At 37.1% G+C, this 21646-nt stretch overlaps 1 protein-coding gene across 1 annotated transcript in view; it reads left to right on the forward strand.

Moving 5' to 3' along the window:
• Window positions 1-21646, forward strand: part of HMCN1 (hemicentin 1) — a 521707-nt gene that overhangs the window by 99077 nt on the left and 400984 nt on the right. The window contains exon 2 of the mRNA XM_032606174.1: window positions 10689-10759. Within this exon, the coding sequence (XP_032462065.1) occupies window positions 10689-10759 (71 nt within the window). The remainder of the gene's footprint in view (window positions 1-10688; window positions 10760-21646) is intronic.

Consider the following 21646-nt stretch of genomic DNA (forward strand, 5'->3'; position numbering starts at 1 on the left):
TTTATGTAACCGTGGTCTTTTTTCATTTAAAAAATCCTTTATGTTTTTCAATAAGGAGTACTATTTAATTCAATGTCATGATAAACCTGGAACATTCATCCTGTTGCTGGGATTATAAATGAATGGTTCCTCTTTCAACCTACCCAAATCTGGCTTGTGTGTCTCTTCTGGAAAGCTGGAGGCACCATCTGGTATCAGCCGTGAAATACAAATTGTATAATTTGGGTAAATCTACATAATAGTCAAATGCTCTGATATTTGCATCTAATATTGACATTGCACAAAATAAAGATGGATGGTAAAATTCGCTCAGTGGTTGAAGCTAGGCTACAGAGGGTTGCAAGGAGGAAGAGAAGATCCTCCTGGCATGGCACCTGCGAAGGGAGCGCCCCTGGGTAGCAGGATACCTGTGGTTCAAGTGCAGACCCACACTGGCCCCTCTGGTCCCTGAGGTCCCACCTAGGGATGAAGGCTGTCAGATTCCCCCTCCTGCCATTGGGACCCAAGCACTGTGCTCAAGCTGGAAGCAGGGTCTGGCCCCATTGCCTCAACTCTTGGCAGACAGATGATCCCCAGAGATCTTTAAACCTTGGTGCTGGGAGGTGCCTGGCATATGGATTGGGAGTTCATTAAAAGGCTTGTCCTAGCTGAGAGGCTAAGACTTGGCCTCTAACCTTGGCCAGCACTTGAGTGCCCTCATCCTAACCCTCCCAATCCTCACATCCAGGTCCTCACTGGGGCAGATGGCAGAAGCAGGGACTGGGGTGCTGGGTATGGCTGGGGGCATATGAGGGTGGGTGAACAGGTGGCTGAGAACCTGTCCCCAGAAGGTGATAGGGGCAGGACCATGTATGAGATGAGGCTAAAAACTTGGAGTACATGTTAACATCTTCCCATTGAAATTTGCTTTACGAAACATAAATTCAGACATAAAATTATTTCAAGACAGTGACTGCAAAGCATTAAACCCCAAAGCAGGGGTTCTTTTGAGAGTAGGGCCTGGTACAACTGGTCACAAGTCCATTCAGCCACCTCTTTGTTTATAAGGTACACCCAGATACTTCTGACTCTTACACTCAAGACCCCACTCTTTAAATGTATTTGCTTTCTCCTGCCTATTTGAACCAAGCTTAAGGATAGAGTGCCTGTTTGTTGAATGAATGAATGAATGCAAGTATTTAGGGAAAAGCATACACATATTATAACATATATACAGACACATGAAAATCATCTATATTTTGCCATGCCTCTGATTCTCATTGTTTGCAAATAAAGTGTTTACTTCGTAAATATGGTTTTGGACCACTGAATTGTATTTTCCCTGAAAACACGATCAAAGGACTGCATGTATTTGTTTAGTTGTGGAAACAATCAGGGCTGAAGTTAAGTGTGTTTTCCTAACATGTGGAAATTTCAGCAATATTAATGATTCTTTTCTAAGGATTTTCAAGCATATTACTTTCTTTTTCAAAAACATTTTACTGCTCCTTTTATAGTTTTTCTTTTCTTTATCCCCCCCAATGTTTACTTTTATTTGGAAGACTATTAATGCTAAAGAATTGTCTAAGAGAACAATTAAAACTTTGAAATGAATTCTAATATTTTTCATTTTAAAGTTTTAAACACAGTCTCCTATAAGAATATCATATCTAAATTCTAAAATGTTCTGGAAAATAGTATTAATTTTCTTCTTGTTTGCTTTCAGAGTATCTTGATCACATTGGAAAGCTTGTTAGTTAAGTTTGATTAAATAGCATGACTTAAAATATTACATGTTTTATTATCTGAGTATACCTTGTCAATGCTTGGATATATTTTGATGTTAAAATGCCATTTTAGTGTTTGGTGTTAGGTAGTGTTCTAATTTCATTCTTCTACATGTAGCTGTCCAGTTTTCCCAGCACCACTGATTGAAGAGGCTGTCTTTTGTCCATTGTATGTTCTTGCCTCCTTTGTCGTAAATTAGGTGCCCATATGTGCAGGGGTTTATCTCTGGGCAGTGTATGCTGTACCACTGATCTGTATTTCTGTTTTTGTGCCAGTACCATACTGTCTTGATTACTGTAGCTTTGTGGTAAAGTTTGAAGTCTGGGAGTCTAATTCCTCCAACTCCGTTTTTCTTTCTCAAGATTGCTGTGGCTATTTGGGGTCTTTTGTGTTTCCATATGAATTGTAAGATTTTTTGTTCTAATTCTGTGAAGAATGCCATTGATAGTTTGATAGGGATTGCATTGAATCTGTAGATTGCTTTGGGCAGTATAGTCATTTTCACAATATTGATTCTTCCAGTCCAAGAACATGGTATATTTCTTCATCTGTTTATGTCATCTTTGATTTCTTTCATCAGTGTTTTATAGTTTTCTGAGTACAAGTCTTTCACCTCCTTAGGCAGGTTTACTCCTAGGTATTTTATTCTTTTTGTTGCAGTGGTGAATGGGAGTGTTTCCTTAATTTCTGATTTTTTGTTGTTGGTGTATAGGAATGTCAGATTTCCGTACTTTAATTTTGTATGCTGCAACCTTACCAGATTCATTGATTAGTTCTATTAGTTTTCTGGTGGCATCTTCAGGATTTTCTATGTATAGTATCATGGCACCTGCAAACGGTGACAGTTTTACTTCTTTTCCAATTTGTATTCCGTTTATTTCTTCTCTGATTGTCATGGCTAGGACTTACAAAACTATGTTGAGTAAGAGTGGCGAGAGTGGACATCCTTGTCTTGTTCCAGATCCTAGTGGAAGTGCTTTCAGTTTTTCACTGTTGAATATGATGCTTGCTGAGGGTTTGTCATTTATAGCCTTTATTATGTTGAGGTAGGTTCCCTTTATGCCCATTTTTCTGGAGAGTTTTTATCATAAATGGTGTTGAATTTTGTCGAAAGCTTTTTATGCATCTATTGAGATGATCATATGGTTTTTATTCTTCAATTTGTTAATGTGGTGTATCACATTGATTGATTTGCTTATACTGAAGAATTCTTACATCCCTGGGATAAACCCCACTTGATCATGGTGTATGATCCTTTTAATGTGCTGTTGGATTCTGTTTGATAGTATTTTGTTGAGGATTTTTGCATCTATGTTCATCAGTGATACTGTTCTATAATTTTCTTTTTTTGTGATATCTTTTTCTGGAGTTTATCTTAAACTCCAAATGAATTAAAGACTTAAATGTAAGATCAGACACTATAAAACTGTTAGAGGAAAACATAGGAAAAACACTCTTTGACATAAACCACAGCAAGATCATTTTTGACCCATCTCCTAGAGTAACAGAAATAAGAACAAAAATAAACAAATGGGACTTAATTAAACTTAAAAGCTTTTGCCCAGCAGAGGAAACCATAAAAAAGACAAAAAGACAACCCTCAGAATGGGAGAAAATATTTGCAAATGAAACAACAGACAAAGGATTAATCTCCAAAATATACAAACAGCTCATGGAGCTCAATATCAAAGAAACAAACAATCCAGTTAAAAAATGGGCAGAAGACCTATATAGACATTTCTCCAAAGAAGACATACAGATGGCCAAGAAACACATGAAAAGCTGCTCAACATCACTAAATATTAGAGAAATGCAAATCAAAACTACAATGAGGTTATCACCTCCTGCCGGTCAGAATGGCCATTATCAAAAACGCTAGAAACAATAAATGCTGGAAAGGGTGTGGTGAAAAGGGAACCCTCTTGCAGTGTTGGTGGGAATGTAAATTGATGCAACCACTATGGAAAACAGTATGGAGGTTCCTTAAAAAACTAAAAATAGAAATACCATATGACCCAGCAATCCCACTACTGGGCATATACCCTGAGAAAACCAGAATTCAAAAATAGACATGCACCACTGTTTACAATAGCAAGGACATGGAACCAACCTAAATGTCCATTGACAGACGAATGGATAAAGAAGATGTGGCACATATATACAATGGAATATTAGTCATAAAAAGAAACGAAATTGAGTTATTTGTAGTGAGGTGGATGGACCTAGAGACTGCCACACAGAGTGAAGTAAGTCAGAAAGAGAAAAACAAATACCGTATGCTAATACATATATATGGAATCTAAAAAAAAAGAATGTACTGATGAAGCTAGTTGCAGGGCAGGAATAAAGAGGTAGACATAGAGAATGGAATTCTTGACATGGGGTGGGAGGGTGAAGCTGGGGCGAAGTGAGAGTAGCATCGACATATATACACTACCGAATGTAAAATAGTTGGCAGGTGGGAAGCAGCAGCAGAGCACAGGGAGATCGGCTCGGTGCTTCGCGATGACCTAGAGGGGTGGGATAGGGAGGATGGGAGGGGGAGGTTCAAGAAGGAGGGGATAAGGGGACATGTGTATGCATATGGCTGATTTGCTTTGTTTTGCAACAGAAACTAACACAGTATGGTGAAGCAGTTGTACTCCAATAAAGATGTATTTAAAAAAGAATTTGTTATCTTGGAGTTTTCATTTTCAGATCCGTGTAATCAGCAACATCATTGCTCAAAAAACAAAAAATGCCATTTTTAGTATTACAGGTGAAACTGAGCGTCTGAATTTTGTTGGCCATTAAAAATCCCACGGCTGTTGTTGTAAGAATGCTTGCTGGAGCCCTGGCCAAAGTCCAGTCTAAGCAATAACATCCTACTCAGTATACCTCACAGTCCTGTGAGGACTGTCAATTATTAAGGCATTCTTCTTTGCTTCCTCCTCTAAACAGCTGTGAAACATTACGGAATTCATGTTCATGACTTTTTCTATATCCTGTTCAGTCCAAGTGAAATGAGCCTTTCATTATACATATATTATCTGCAGTGTTGCTAAGTGCATACATTTAAGGTTATACAACTCACTGTTAAATGAATAATCTTTTTGGAAATTAAATCAGAATGCTATGTAATCAATATTAGATAACATGCTGTACATGAATTCATCTTTGACTCAGATTTTATAAAACACACCAAGTACATCACTTCATGTCAAAATAATCATTAAGGGCCTTTAAGTGGTCTTGAAAATTACCTGTTCTAATGTGAGTAGGCATGTACTCAATTAAATGAGGCCTGAAATATACTTGGCATTGGCTCAGCTCAAAGTCAGGAAACAGTTCTGTTTTTGTGGCTTAGATGCAAATCATTTAAAAATGGTGCTGGACAGCAACATTATAATTAAGTGAGGAGAGAGAAATCTGGAAAGAGTGTATTGTAGATTCAACTGAAAACAGTGAAAGTAAATATAGTTATGAATCTGATTTTCTGTACCATCCCAAGGCAAGAAACATAATTTATTAATTTTCATGTAAGCAATATTAATATTTTGAATATGTATATATTTATGTTAGCAACTTTGCACATAGAAAACAACATTGATTTGTGTAAAATTATTGACTAAGAGTGGAATTTTTACAAAGTGGAATGTGTTGAGATTCAGTTCATGGAAGGCGTTTTGAATAGGCCATATCACAGTGCCTGGAATTTCTTTGCTCTGACGTCACCCTCTGTATCCAGTGTTCTCTTCAAGTGCCATACCACATCTTCTCCTTGATACCTTCACTGTATATTTCCCTAGAGCTCGGAGGTCTTTCTCTGGACACTGAAGAAATTTGCTGTCCCTCTGTATCTATATCACTTGCGCTTCTCTGATGCTAGATTAAACTTTAATTTTTCATACCTTCCTGTTTTTTTAAGTTTTCAACTATATTTAAATTTCCATTATGGCAAGCCTTGTGATTTATATATTTCTTTTGTTCTTTTACAGTGCTTTGCAAATATTAATTTATAATGCAGCTTAGGGGTTTTCATTTTAACTTTTCACATATTTATGTATAACTATAAATATAAAGCCAAGAACTACATAATGTTTTTCAAAAAAGCAAGGAAATTGTGAACATTGTTATCAAATCATTCACAGACAGTCTTGAGACCCCAGCAAGCAGCAGTAAATATTCCTCTTATTATCAAGGAGCCACTTTGAGTAAAGAAAAACTGTAAGGATCAGAAATCTGTTAGTAGAAAGGAAAAAGGAAGTGAGGAACTGGATATCGATCTGGCCAAGTGAAGCAGTGAAAGAAAATATTACACTGTGAACTTCTTTCCACTATTTTCTCAAATTCAATCCAGCAACTCGGGTTAAGAGAACAATGGCTGAGATGCTGGAAATAAATCCAACCCATCTGATAAATCCCTAGGAAACAGGAAATAACACAATTAATGAGAAGAGGAAAGGCTTTTTTTAGTCTCAGACAGTTATTTTTTTAAATCAAATGTAGTCTTCTGAAGCGTGACATACTCCTTATACTTTTAATAACGTGTTACCTTAATGTTCTTTTGCTTTTTAAGATAAGCTGTATGTGGAAAATTGTATCTATTGATTATCTGCATCAAGAACTTGATTAAAGGGCTTCCCTGGTGGCGCAGTGGTTGAGAGTCCGCCTGCCGATGCAGGGGACACGGGTTCGTGCCCCGGTCCGGGAAGATCCCACATGCCGCGGAGTGGCTGGGCCCGTGAGCCATGGCCGCTGAGCCTGCGCGTCCGGAGCCTGTGTTCCGCAGCGGGAGAGGCCACAACAGGGAGAGGCCCACGTACCGCAAAAAAAAAAAAAAGAACTTGATTAAAGAGCAAAACATTTGGTTAAAATAGTAAACTGAACAAACAACAACAAACTTTCTCAGTTGACTAGTCAGTGTCATCATGCTGATCATGTAGCATGGTCTTAGCTATAGCGTGGAGGCTCCATGGTGAAATGAAAAGAGCACAAAATAAAGGGTCTGAAGGCCTGGGCTTAACCTTTATTCTTTTTTTTCCCTTCTTCCCGTCTTCAAACGTTTACTGATAATCTATTATAGGTACACTGAGACAATTCATCCTCTTGAGCTGACAGTCAAGTGAGGGAGACAAAAAAGCAATGGCAGCCATAGTATTGTCTGGTAGATGCCATCATGTCACAGGTACACAGTATTGTGGTAGCCTTCAAAGGGACTGGTTGGCTTTGGCTTATCATCCAACCTTCAGTGTTTTGTATAATTGTATGTATTTTAACTTCTTCATGAGGTTGTTGTGAGGCTCAAAGGAAGCCACTATATGTTACAAAGTATTGTGAATTGTGCTTGCAAATATCGATAGTTATAGGTAATAGTAATTTGATAAAATACAGGGCTGTCGTGAAAACTTGATATATAGAATTTAAAAAGAAATTAGTTTTAATAAAGAACGTTCTTGTTTTCTCTAATATGAAATCCTAAATTTTCATTTCCTTTTTGAAATCCCCATGGTTCATTCTGAAAAACATTTTTTTCTATGTTAATTAGTACTCCCCCACTACCTTTTCCATACTTCTCTTTATGCATTTATTGTATTGTACTGTAATTACATATTAGTTTTATTTTCTCCACTAGATCCGTCAGGACTTTGAGGGCAGGGTTCATGTTTGGTCGTTCTTATGTTACCGGTGGCAACCATATATAGTCCATGATCAATGTGTGTTTGTTAAATAGATTAGAGAAGGAATTTTCTAGTGAGGTTTCTTTGTGTTTTTTTTGTGGCCTCTCCCGTTGTGGAGCACAGGCTCCGGACGTGCAGGCTCAGCGGCCGTGGCTCACGGGCCCAGCCGCTCCGCGGCATGTGGGATCTTCCCGGACCGGGGCACGAACCCGTGTCCCCTGCATCGGCAGGCGGACTCTCAACCACTGCGCCACCAGGGAAGCCCCTCTTTGTGTTTTTAATTATAATATCTACTAGGCAAGAGAGATAATTTTCTCTGTTCTATTAAAGATAATATCCAGGCATGTGACAGTAAAGAATTCTAGATATTGTATGCATGAATTAGGCACTCCGAACATGGCCTGTCTTGCCTATGGTCCAGAGGAAAGAAGGAAGTTAATAGTGATGTAATCATTGACAGAATGGAGATCTTGGAAAAGAGGAAATGTTAGTGAGGTGTGGAGGTTGCTCAGTGTAGAAAATATTTCTAGATATCTTAACCTCTTTCTTCACTACCAAAATCTTTCAGGGTCATCTTCTCTGAACCTCAAGTTTTCTTGTCTGTAGATAAGAGAATTGAACCAAATGATCTTTAATGCCCCATCTAGCTTGAGGATTCTGTTTGGAGATTGATGGTTGAATAACATATATTATCCCTGCATTCTGTTAAATGTTATTCACCTTCATTCTTCCCATGTCTTTATTATACAGACGTCAAACAACATTAAAGCATATTGAAGAAAAGGCAAAACATTCAAGAAGATAGGACTTGAATCAGGCTTTATAGAATAAGAGGTGTATGGGCAGATGGCCATGGACATGGGGATGGCCATGGATGAGGAAGAGCAGTAGCTTCATGCTAAGGGATGTGACGAAGTTGGAAGATTAGATAAATAGAAGAGAGGGCCTGAAATGCCTTGGAGGGTTCCCATTTAATTTTATAAGCAATAGAGGACCATGTTCAGGAAGGAAGAGAAGACAAAGTTGTACCTGTTGAATGTCATCAAAGGCTTGGCAGGGGATGAAACCAACGTGAGAAAAAAGGAAGAGAAGAGGAAATTGCTCATGACACAGCTGGCATAAGGCTCTGTTAAATGAAGAGAAAGACTGGAATGGACACAAGTCCTGAGAGGGAGGAGGGCTGATTTTGCCAAATGGTTATATCATTCAATTCAAAAGAGTTTGAAAAGATGCTTACACCTGGAGGGATGTGGCAGCTCAGTGGGCCTTTACCTCTCCTGAGTATTGCTCATAACTGATAGAAGTTTTACCTCAGCTGTCCAGTGTCATTTGCAAAAATGTACATTAATGAGCTTCAGGAGATATTTCCTATCTTTGTTGAAAACAGGTGGATATTTGAATCTCTCAATAACTAAATGAAGGCGAATCAGTCCTCCTATTTTAATAGCATCCCTCAGTCTCCACTATTGAAGAACAGACATATATCAGGGTTATTTTAAAAATTATTATTATAGGGAATGTTCTGGCATGTCTGTACTTTTTATTTTCATATACTTTTTTTTTTTCATATACTTTTTTTCTAGTATTCTTTGTATTTCTTTCTACTTCTTGAGTTTTGAATTCTAGAATTACTTCAGTATTATACCATGTAGGAACATAGAAGCTTGGCTTGACAGTGCTGCTGACAATTTATATGTCAGGGTGTAACTGCCTAGCATATTCTTTGCTGTTTTGCATTCCTTTGCAAAGTATGCCTTTGTTTAATCTTGAGGGAGTGGGCTTCTCCGATTTTCCATATACTCAGGACATGACTTTTACACAGCCAGTGACTGTTCTGCTCTGTATAGAATGCAGATGTTTGCATTTTCACACAGTTTCTTCAATCGCCTCTGCATTCCTTTTGCATACTGCAAGGTGTCTAATCTATGGTGAAGGATGGTGACATTTTTTTCATGTAATTTCTAAGAAAAATTACATGCCTTATGACAGGCATATCATGCTTCCTTTCCAATTTACCTCATTTATTTCTAAAATTCTAAAAGCCTGTTTTTATATCACATTTAGCATATTATAGAAGGCCTGGCTAATTAACTATTAGCCTTTGAAGTCGTAAAGTCCTTTTCTAGCAGTAAGCATTTGAAGCTAGATAATGTCTTGTAAAAACTAAATGTTAAGTATTTTTATAATTTTGTATTGTTATCTTCATTAGATAAAATAGAAAAATTTTCATCCACCCTGGGAATTTAAGGTGATATGTCTGTACACATGATACTTGGATGAATTTTAATACTATTACTTAAATATATGAATGTTTCCTGTGGGAAGTAATTGATACCTGTAAAGGCCAGTTTCTGCTTGTCTATTTTAAAGGTTGATTTTCTGTTTTTAGAAAATGGTCTTGGCACATTAAAATGTTTATTATAAACCTGCTGTATATATCTATATCTATATATTTATATCTGTCTCACTATCGTTCTATCAATCAATCAGTCAATTTAACCCACACTGGTATCTGGGCTCTCTCTCTTCACCTGACTTAGATCTTGGTTTTCCAAGGAATGCAATGGTCCGCTCACCTGTTTCCACATGAAACAATGGTTTGTGCAGTACCTTAAGGCAGTTATGAGGGTGTCAGTGACCCCAAAGATAATTATGGTGGTCAAAGCCAGCTTAGGAGAACGGTGATAGTGATGGACAGCAATACCAGCCATGGTGAAGGAAGTGATAGGGACTGTTTTCTGAACTTTTAATATCCTCTTATCTGTGCTTCTATAAGTTCTTAAAGACCCTGTGGGATAGACAGGGAAGGGTCATTTGTTTTCTTTTTGTTTAGTATTAAATTTTTTATTTGCAGACAAATTTACAATTTATAGTTGAGAAAGAAGAATTAAAAGATGAATAAGTGATTCATTTAGACTTCAACAACAAAGTAGGTGCCCAATTAATATCACTGACTGGTGAGAGTAAAGAGAGACTGAAACTGGGGTCTCCTGACTCTTTGTCCTGTGACCTTTTTCACTATCTCTTTGCATTTTCTGAGGCTAAAAATCCACTTTTTAAGGTATGCATAATTTACAGCAAATTTTAAGGTATTATTTGGTTGCTCTAAATTGAGAAGTGGTCTTTGTTGTTTTGCTGGCTATTTCTAATTGTTAAATAACCATGTAGTGCATAGTGAAAAGACACTTGCAGACATAGTACATTAAAGTCTTTAATGCTATTGATCACTATTTTTGACCTATGTCATTTTTATCTCCACAGAAATTGGCCCAGTAACAGTTACCACAGATCCCAAGAAATTTCAGTATGAACTCAGAGAACTCTATGTTCAGGTGAGTTCTTGCATTCAATTTTATTTCTTTTAAGGGAAAGGAAAATCATGAACTTCTGGCTGATTTTCTTTAGTTGTAAGTCTGAAAGCAGTGGTTATTGGTTTTTAAACTCTAATACCACTTTTTCTGACTTGATTTGAATGATAGATATGGTAGTGGGACAGATTGGGTTCAAAATATCACCTTCATTTCTGCATTTTCTATGGCCGCTTCCATGCAACAATGGCAGAATTCCATAGTTGTGACACACTGGCCCACAAAGCCTGAAGTGTTTACTGTATGATGCTTTAGAGAAAAAGTTTACTGACTCTTGTTCCAGATGACTCCTTTCCCTGAGAATCATAAGGAGCAGTTAATTCTTTCCCTGTAATAGTAATGGTATAATTACGGTAATTTTGATATTCTTTGCTATAAGTCATCTTTACAAAATTTTTGACTGTAAGTATAATTTTGTTAGTAGAGAAGATGAATAATCGGTTTAAATGTTATTCTGAAAACAGGACTTGGGGATAGGGTTGATATGCACCTTCTCCTCATTGCTGCTTTGAGGTCATTATTCCCAAATCCATTAGTCAAAAAAGAATTGCTTCTTTGAGGCTGTTTTACTGTCCTATCCTCCATGGATAGTCTCTGCTGCAATCACCTACAGATCTTTTGGCCAATCCTCATCATTCATTTAAGCTATTGATACCTGAATCATTGGCTGCCTTTCCCCTTTCGGGCTGCCGTCATTCCGGTGCACTTCAGCATTGATGGGAATGACCTGTCAGAACCTTCTCCTCTCAGTTGTTTGACATGCTATTTGTCTTCAACGCCCTTTACAGTACTCCATCTCAGTCTTCTATTCTCACACACACCCTCTGGATCTTATGATCACCCCAATCTGTTCCGTCTCTCAGATCACTAATTCAAGCAGGTCCACAAGCTTGTTTTTGCAGCTACTTACCCTACAACTGCTCCTTCACCCTCATCAAGCACTCTAGTCCATTGACCCCTATCCTGTCTCCCAGGCCATCAGATCTCTCCTTTTTCACTTTCTTCCAGTCTTGCTCAGAGCCCTGTCATTTCAAAAACACTCCCTTTTCTTTCTTGTCCATTGCTTTTCTGTTCAAAAGGCAAAACCTCATTCCTGAATGACTGCAGTTATGTCCACCGATGGCCAAGTGCCGTTGAAACCTCACAGCATGGCAGGTTGCTTCCACTGTAAATACATAACCACCTATTTTCACTGGACTCTTAATACTTCCATGATCCTACTATGTTTCTTTGGTCAATCATATCTCCCATTCCTCTCAGTGACAGTTGCAAATCTTATCCATTCTTCTTAAATCTCTATCCTATTACCCTTTCACTACTGGTTATTTCAGCTAATGGTCTAGTCTGAGCAAGCTGTCTCACTTACTGTTTCACACACAGGCATATATAAATGGAAGCCCTCTGCTTCCTCATACCTAGCATGTAATCCACCTACATCTGGTATCCATCCCATCCTCATTCCCTACTTAATCACAACTCCTTGGCTTTCTCAGGATCTTAACCTATCAAACTGTATTTTTCTTTTTTTTTTTTCAACTGCTTAAGGGTTCCCATTTACTTTTAAATATGTTTCAGTCTCCCCCAAAACAAACGGATCCCAACAAATCAAACCATTATAAGCAAAACAAAATAAACAAATCTCTGTTTTTCTCACATCCTCTTACAAATAACTTATCTCTCTCAGTTCCTTCAGTGTCAAGAATATTGTCTGTATTGACCGCCATCTTTTCTTCACATCCCTTCCCCATCTACTCCTCAGTCTGTTTTGATCTAGTTGCCACACCCCTGCTCTGTCAAAGTAGCTCTAGTTGGTGATACATGATTTGTATTTTGCTAAATGCAGTGGTAGCATTTCACTTGTCAGCATATTAGAGTAACATCTTTGTAATTCTCGGCAATACTGGCCTCTCCCTTCTTCTTGAGACATTCTCTTCCCTTATGTATGCTCTCATTTTGTTTCCCACTTTTCCTCAGCTTCCTAGGCAGCTCATTTCTGTCCAATTGACCATTAAATGTTTAGGATCCTAGGAGGTTTTGAAAGTGGCCCTATTTTTTCTCTCATTTTTATATCTTTAGGAGAAATCATCCATACCCACATACATATGTTTCTAGCCTAGGCCTCTCCTCTGAGAAATAGACCCTTATGTCAGGCTCTTGGATGTCACAGTGGCCCTCCAAAGTGAAACTCACAAATGTTCTCTTTCCACTGCCCCAAATCTGGTCCTAAATCCTTGCTCTTTGTTCTGTATTTGTTATCTTTGTGAATGATGCCTACAATATTCTGGTTATACTACCAAAGATCTGAGTTATCCTTACTATATCCATTCCCTGCCTCTCTCCCCCCTCCCCACCCCAATATACAAACTATGAATCAAGTCTTGGTTTTTAACTTTCTAAATAACTTTGATATCAATTGACTTTTCTCCTTTTCTATTGGCACTGTCCTAGTCCCAGTTACTGTATCTTTAGGCTAAATTAATGCAAAACAGCTTCTAAGTGATTTTCCTGCGTTTACTCTTCTTTTTATTTTTCCAGGCCTTTCTCTACTCTGACAGGCAGACAAAATAATCTCAAAGTACATCTCTGAACATTTCTCCCTAATACCCTGTCCACTTACCTCCTACCCCCATCTCATCAAAGTCTTCCCAAGTTCATGAGTGACCTGAGGCCTGTCAACCTAGAGCCCTTCCTAGAGCTGCTCTCTCCCTTGGACCCTGAGCTCTGCCACAGGGGCCTTGCATAGAGCCTCCTCCTGTCTGTATCCCCACCTGTCTCCCCACAGGACCTTTGCACATGCTGTTCTCCTTGCATAGGAAGTTCTTGTTCTTCATCCTGCCCTCACGTCCATGCTCCTTTAACCTAGTTTAAAATCCTGTATTCAAAATCTCATCTGGAATACCACTTCCTCAGAAAATCCTGCCCTATCCTCCAGGCTCGGTCATATCTCACTGCCTCTCTCCATCACAAACTAGTTGGCATTTCACAGTGAAGAACTATGTCTGATTTAGCTCATCAGTGAATCCCTTAGTAAAATGCCTGGCATGTAGAATGTGCTGAATTTTTGATGAATGCAAGAATGAATGAACAAACGAACAAACGAACCATTATGTACAAATTAACAGAGTCCAAATTAGAGTTTGAAGTTTAATACTTTATTGGTTCACTGTAGGGTGCATGACTTGATTTGGAACTATATACGGTATGAGCATAATTGGGGCATAGGATGAAAAAACTCAGAAGTTTGGCATTCCAAATATGTATTCCATCGTGATTCTTTTATTGTGACTGTCTTTATTTTTAAATTGCATACTAAATTGGGTTATGTTTCATAAATATCTAAATAGGTGTATATAGTTATCCCTTGACTGTTTTTCTCTTTTATTCAATTTCTTCTGATAATCTTTTTCATTAATCCTCCATTTCCTTTCTCTTATACCATGTCACTCTTTTTCAGTCATTATCTTGATACTTACTGACAATTTACTTTTCTATCCCTTGATATAGCAACTTCTTTGCTGCTTTGGATGTCCACATTCTTTGAAAAAAAATTTTACAGAAAAATTTCTATCCTGTACATGGATCATAGGAATTAGAAATTGTACTGCCCTAATGGTTTAAACTTTTTATGTTCTGGTATTTTATCATGAGCTCCTGAGGGCAAGAGCCTCGTAGCTCTCATTGAGCCTCTGGTCCACTGTGGGATGAACAAGTGTCTGAAGTAGAGTGGACTTAAATAGCTATAAATGAATGTCATACATGGGTGGCTTCTTTTAAAAATGTATATTTAACAGTTAAACTATATCAAATATAATACAAACTTTACTTTGATGGTACAAAGGATACTTAAAAACCTAATCATCAGTTTTCATTATATAAAGATTCAGAAGGGCCAAGTAATGGAGATTTCTAGCTGATAGAATGTTAGGAAGAGATTTACTGTATTCATTTTTTTTCTCTGCGAAAAAGAATTCAGCTGGGATATATTCTTGGAAATCTGGCCAGAATGAAAATGCCTACATTCTCAATGAGACCTGGCGCTGGCACTTCCTGATTTCCTGCCTCTCCCCTTCTTTTGTTCTGACGGATCTTCAGGGAGTACCCTTATCCTCCTTGCTCCATTTGTCTCCAGGGTGAAGGCTTGTGATTCTTAATCATACTCCATTGATTCTCTCTCCCAGCCAAGCTCTGGAATTGAACTTGATACAGACACTCTATAGGGTCATATAACATCTCTGTTCAAGAAAATAATCTTTCTTTCTCCCCTGGAATGAAAGCTGGTGTCCATTTCTCTGGAGATTTCCTCTATTGGCTGCATCTTATGGAATTTAATTTTAAATTGTCTTAGGATCCAAGGGGATGCTTAATTAGAACAACCAGCCAGGGAAGAAATCAAATATTTACTTTTTCTCTTCATTCAAAATCGGGCATTGTTATAGGCATTGGGAATACCACGGAAGTGTTTTTACTTTCAAAGTTTCTAGTGAATTATTCCTTTTTTAATCAATGGCAAAAAATGTCACCAAGTAAGGGTCAAATATGACAAGACACTAGGCTATATTATCGCTTAACATCTAACCTAAAGAATATATTTTGTTTTCTCTTCAGTGTTTCGTAGAGAATATTTTATTTCATAAATCACTCTGTGAAACTAAAATTTACAAATTTCATAAAATTTTAGAATAATACTAAATTGTGTGTGTGTGTATAATTTCCAGACACTTCTTCAGTTGCCCTTCTACCATTTTTAGTAACTCCCCCCAAATCACTGGTATAAAGAGCAACAAGGATTGCTATCTTGTTAAAATTAACTTGGATTTCCTAAAAAAGAAAACTTTAAAAATACTCCTTTCATACTTTGTTTTGAAAACAAGAAAAGTAAATTCAGTTGGAAGTAAATTAAATAATTGCCCATTAACTTTTTACTAGGTTCAGCTATTTTTCCTGTAGAGATATGGAATTAACTTGGGGAAAAGCAATTTAAAAATTTCCAAGAAAAACGTAACAAAAATCACTAAACTTAAATCATTAAGTTTATAACATTAATTTCGTTTTCCTTCATCTTCTTTCATCTGGAATGCAGAGAAGTAACTTGAAAAGTATCTGAGCTTTCTCTCTGGGGAAAAGAAGGGAAGACAAATGACAGCAATGGTATTCAAATCACACAGAGCTTTGGGAATTAATATCCTTGTGAATGTGCAGTGCGAAGGCCTGCCTCAGGTCACAGTCTTTGTAAGAAACTATAAAGCTTGTTGATTTTTAGAAAATGGTATTGGCAATGATATGCTTTCAAGCCTTTTATCCAAACATTTTAAAGAACAAAAAGCATATTAGTCAAACATTTGAAGTGTAGAGAAGGAAGATATTTCTACAGTAATGGAATTATAATTTTTTCATATAGATGGTTGATCCCCAGACCTGAAAAATTTCACACATAATTTAGTTTTTCTTTGAGAAGTGTTTTGACAAAATTGACCTTAATTAAAGCAAGAATAAGAGTAAAAATATGTAGAACAGCATCATGACATAGCAACAAGATAGAGTTATGAAGATTAGGGTAAGGTCCAATTATTGTCATTCTTTAACTGAAACAGAAGAATAAATAGACAAACTGATGTTAAGGGGAAAAAATGTTCTGCTGTAGTATAAGAACAGTTGATGTTAGAATTAACTGCCAACAGAGAATATGAAAAACTGTGGCCAGATAGGCAAAGACTGTTAAAATAGAGGATAATGTTGATTTATGATGTCTATTCAGTATACATTTTATTTAATTTCAAGTATTCTAAATCACGCTACTGTGCAAAAGTGTCCTTTTTATTTTTATTTCTATATTTATAGAAGTCTTCTATATGAATTTAAAAAACAAAACTGATATATAACCAAAAAAATTAAGAAAGTAAAATTGACTAGAACAAGAAAAGGGAAAGGATTATATGTTAGGATAAATATAATGTAGAGCTGTAAGAGATGTCATTTTCATGTTTGGTATTGGACATGATTCAACTGAAGAAAGCAGTTTTCATTTCCATTTAAGTTTTCTTAATATGCATTTGACTTACAAATATGCATTTAACTTACAAATGCATATATATCAGCATATACATATACACACTTTTACAGGAGGAATGGCATGTATTTAATTTAGGGAAGAAAGTGAGATAGAGTCCAATACATACAATTCATAATACGTGTGAAAGCTACAAGAGTAGTAGAACCAGCATCTGACCCAAAATAAGGACTTGATCGATGTTAGCTATTGTTACTGCTATTACTACTACTATCTCTAGTACTCCGAGGTTCTTTTAGCAGAAATAATCACCAAATAATTATACCATAAATGAACAAATATGGAACTTGTGCCTTGTGAAAGATTTTGCATGTATTTTAAAGTCATCCTCTCATTTCAAACCTACACAAATATTAATCTTCCTTTTTGCAAATGAGGAGACTCAAGCTTTGAGATCTTAGGCAATGTCTTCCTCAGGTCACCAAACTGGCAAGGAGCGAGGTTAGTCTCAAAAGTGGAGGTATTTAATGTCAAAGCCAGTGTCCTTTTTCACTTTGCTACTTTTCTTCTAAAGATTGGTTTAAGTAACCTTATTAAGCTAATCAAATTCACGTTTATTTATATAATTTCTCTTTGTATTTTACTTCAAAGTAGGAAAGTAGAGAATTAAAGACAGATGTAGGTCTAGGGCTGGTCTCATCCTCAATGAAACAAATTTCTTTCTTAAAGATTTCGACTTCCTCTTCTACCTCCAGTCACTTTGGGTTATCGGCTCACCTAAAGTTACTGAGCGGCCAATGAGAATGGTAACTGTAAACTGAAAATGACTCCCTTTGCTCAGCATGTGTTCTTGCTACTTAGCGTGCTAAGCTTATTTAAGTGTAACCTCACAGTCACCTTGGAGAGACTCGAGAACAAGATGCATTTTAAGAGATTGAAAGGTAGTGTTTATACTGCAGTTGTATTTGTAGGCGGTTTTGATTATTTTTATTGTTGAAATTTCTTGGTGCCTGAATGAAGCATCTATTCAAACTTCAGTTTGCTGCTGGAGTTTTCTACTAGAAGGACAAACAATCCTATACCCCCAGGAAGTGAGGGATGGGAACTAAGATAAGTAACTGGAGGGCACTGGGAATGATTGGCTCCTTTCTAGCTATCCATCCTGGTATCCCTATCCAGAAGCAAATAGTTGGCTGATTTCTTAATGATCTTTTGTGTGCACTTCGAAGGACAAAGAGTATAGAAGGGTATCCTGACCGTTGCATTGCTTTTTCAAAGCAGAATACAGATATTTAGAATGGGGTGGGTGTGGATTATGATGGGACATTTCTTGATTTTCTTTTCAAAGTGTGGATGTGTGGGGATGTTCTTAAGGGTACATACATAAGTCAATGTGGAGTAAATATTGCAAATATATGTGACAGAATAACATTTAGGAAGAGGACTCCTTTGACCTATGATGCCTGGATTTATTCCATTCATGGTATTAAGTCAATCAAGGGATTGCTCTGTTCCCCGCAATAAGTACTATACCTGATTTTGTCAGGTTTTAGGTGATGGTGAGGATGGAGGTCAAAATGTTTTTCTTGGGAGAATATTTCTTGATCTAAAGCCATGACTCCTAGAAAAAACCTATAAACCTCACTTTCAACAAAATGGAAAATTAAAGAGTTTCTTTAAGGGAAATTAAAGAGTTTCTTCTCAATCCAAATTGATCTGAAGCAGTTCTCAAGAAGCCATCTATTTTTCTTCTTAGGCCTTGAAAAAGTCTCAAGAAGACTAGTAGAGTCTTGGTTTTGGTATTGACTTTGAGTAGTATTTGTTCAGTTATCCCTTCAGATGTTCGGATCCCTTCCAGAAACTTATCAGTACCCCAGGCATGAACTGGCATCAGTTAGAGATTTGATAGCACTGGCCTTCCTCAGCAGATGATACCTGGGGCTCCTGTGGAGCAATATCTGGGAGCCTCTGTTGATGTTCAAGGCTGATACAGGCTTTCTTGGGCAGGAATATCCCATTATTGAATACTGGTCCAGTCACCAGCTAAGTCCCTCAGGTTTCCTTATGCAAACTTTGAACCGGGTCTCCATTCTTCTTTATTCATGTTGATTTTAAAAACTCCTCATTTATCTACTCTCTCTATGTATTAGTCTCCTCCTTTGAGATGACCTAGATCTTAGTTCACCAATTTTGTTTAATGACTACTTACTTGTTCTAAAAAAAAAAACACGTATCTATCTCCAACTTCTATATAAATGTAACATTCACAAATTATAATGATTTTATTAGTAAAAATACATTCTATTAATTTTTTTTGTCAAGACCTATTATAGCCTACATAATATAAATGTATTTTTATCACTTTACATAAAAAGAATCACAACATTACAGCTTCTTCAATTAGTAACAAAGATTATGCCAGATGTGCTGGAAAGCATGTAAATTCCATACGTGAATGTTGGAACAGAAAGGAAGAGAAAGTGGGCAGGTAGAGTCTGAGGTAGTACAGAGGAAAGGTAGAGAAAGGGTCATAGCAGAGAGAAGACAGGGAGAAAGAAAGCCTTCCCAGAGGAAGTGCAAGCAGGGTGAATGCCTAGTCCTTGAATAAGCAAATGATGATTGGCTACAAGGGCCTCCTTAGACCATGCCCCTGCCCTCTTCTGGCTCCTTCTCACTGAGCAAGCAAGAGAGACATTTGAATCTCTCTCAAAGAGATATTTGGAGACCAGGAGTCCTTTCCAACCAGAGACCAAGCCAGTGTCTTAATTTGATGGGAAAAGAAAAGGTCCCAATAAAAAGGTACGGAATCCTTGAAGGAGGAGGGAATTCTCTAAGTAGCAGAGAAGAGGAGAATTACTGAAGTGGTTACTGAGAATTCCAAGATATCATTTTGCAGTTTCCCATTTTTGCCTAGAGTTAACCCTGCACACTTCTATATGTCTCCTGATCACGAGAAGCTATTCGGTGGTGTTTTTGTTATGCTTGGTTGCTTCCACGCTGTTTCCCTCTCGAAAGGACCATGGTCTATTATAATTCATGTAAATTATGAAGCTTTTGAAATATTTTAAGGTATAAAGGCACATTATTTTCTGATGTATTAATCAAGATATTGAGCGTCTGGTACATAGTCTCTTCTTTATGATTATTTAAATGGAAGTGAACTGAATATCCTTGTAAGGCTCAACATAAAATAAGTTCCAATAACTGGAAAGATCAATTTCTGAAGCATTAGACTCCTACTACTGACAGGTGATAACCTGAAAGCCTGGAAAGGGTTGTCATTGTTAACCTTTAATGTTCCTGGAATCGAGATCAGCAGTTCTTTAATGCCTTGATTTGTATTCCACCTTCTTCAGACTAGTAAAGGGCAGCATGGTGGACTGCCTGGGATGCATCATTTTCTTTTTTTGATTATGGAGATTTGAAGTTTGGACTCTGAAATATTCTGTCCCTCAGTACATCACTGCTGTATTTTCTACAAGTGATGAATACCAAATGTCACTGATGCATTAGGATTCTACAGTCATTTTGATTTACTTTATACTTGATTGTGAGCAACTTTTAATTAAATTCAATGTAATTTAATGGTTTCCACATGTACATTCTGTTTTCTGGGTTATAGAATCGCACAGCTGTATTTTTAGAAAGAGAACTGAGGGTTGTAAACTTTTGTGCAGCTTGCAACTGAGTTTCATTTCTAAATTTTATATGTAAAGGGAAAATTATGCAAATAAGACATCCAAAACAATGGGTGTTCCATGTGAAAGGAAAATACAGTTTGACTCTGAAACTAGGCTTAGTAGGTTGTAGTCATGTTAGAATAAGGGTAAATATTGTAATGCCAATAGACATTCTTTTGGACTCAGGCATGAGCCTACCAAAAACGTTTCATTTTTTGATGGCTTAGAGTTAGGCGTAACTGGAAAACAACTGGTATAAACACTAATTCATTGAAAATGGCTGATGAGAATAGAAGAATTGAAATGGGTTGGAAGAGAAATAATAAGGCATGGCAAGGGCCTGCTTTGAGATTAGCCTTCTTCCTTCTCTGATCCCTTTTTTGATGAGTGTTTTCCCATTAGGTTTTGGACAGAGACCTCATTTTTCTCCAACTCCTCTCAGGGTTTAAAGGTTCAGTTTCTTCCAGTACCGCTCCCACACTGTCTTGTATTTAGAAAAGACAGCATGGTAATCTGTTTTATTACTCCCTTGACTGATAGCATTTCTATTCATTCTTATTTAATCTTGTTGACAGGAATTTATTTTCTGAACATAATTATCACTGTAATTCTGAGGTTACCATTTTTTCCCCTTTAATTTCAAGAGCAGTGTTTCCTGTGAAAGGGCACATCTGTTTTTTTGTAAACATTTTTTTCTATCTGAAGTGTCTTTGGCAACTTGGTAAGTTGTCACAATCAGTAGAATTATAAAGACAAAATGATGAATGAAACTACTGATACAAATTAGTTATATTTCAGAATTCAAATAAAAACTCTTAAGAAAGTCAGGCCCTTCTTATATACCTTTAGGGAATTATGCAATTCAATGCATTATGCAACTTTATCTCCCTCACAGCTTTCATTTTCATGTATCTGTGCAGGTTGATGTGGTTTCGGGGGATGCATATACATTGCTGTGTTTGTTTTCTGTTAAATATAAAAATTGACCTCATGATGTGGGGTGGGGGGAGGGAGGTGGGGAGGGAGAAAGAGAGAGAGAGATAAGAGGGAAGAAGAGGGAGGAGGGGGAGAGGGAAGACATGGGGGGAGTTAGTTTTATATATATACACTCACATGCACACACACACACATATATATTCATATATGTATTGCTTACTTAAAGAA

This window comes from Phocoena sinus, chromosome 1, assembly GCF_008692025.1.
Source record: "Phocoena sinus isolate mPhoSin1 chromosome 1, mPhoSin1.pri, whole genome shotgun sequence".
Taxonomy (NCBI): Eukaryota; Metazoa; Chordata; class Mammalia; order Artiodactyla; family Phocoenidae; genus Phocoena; species Phocoena sinus.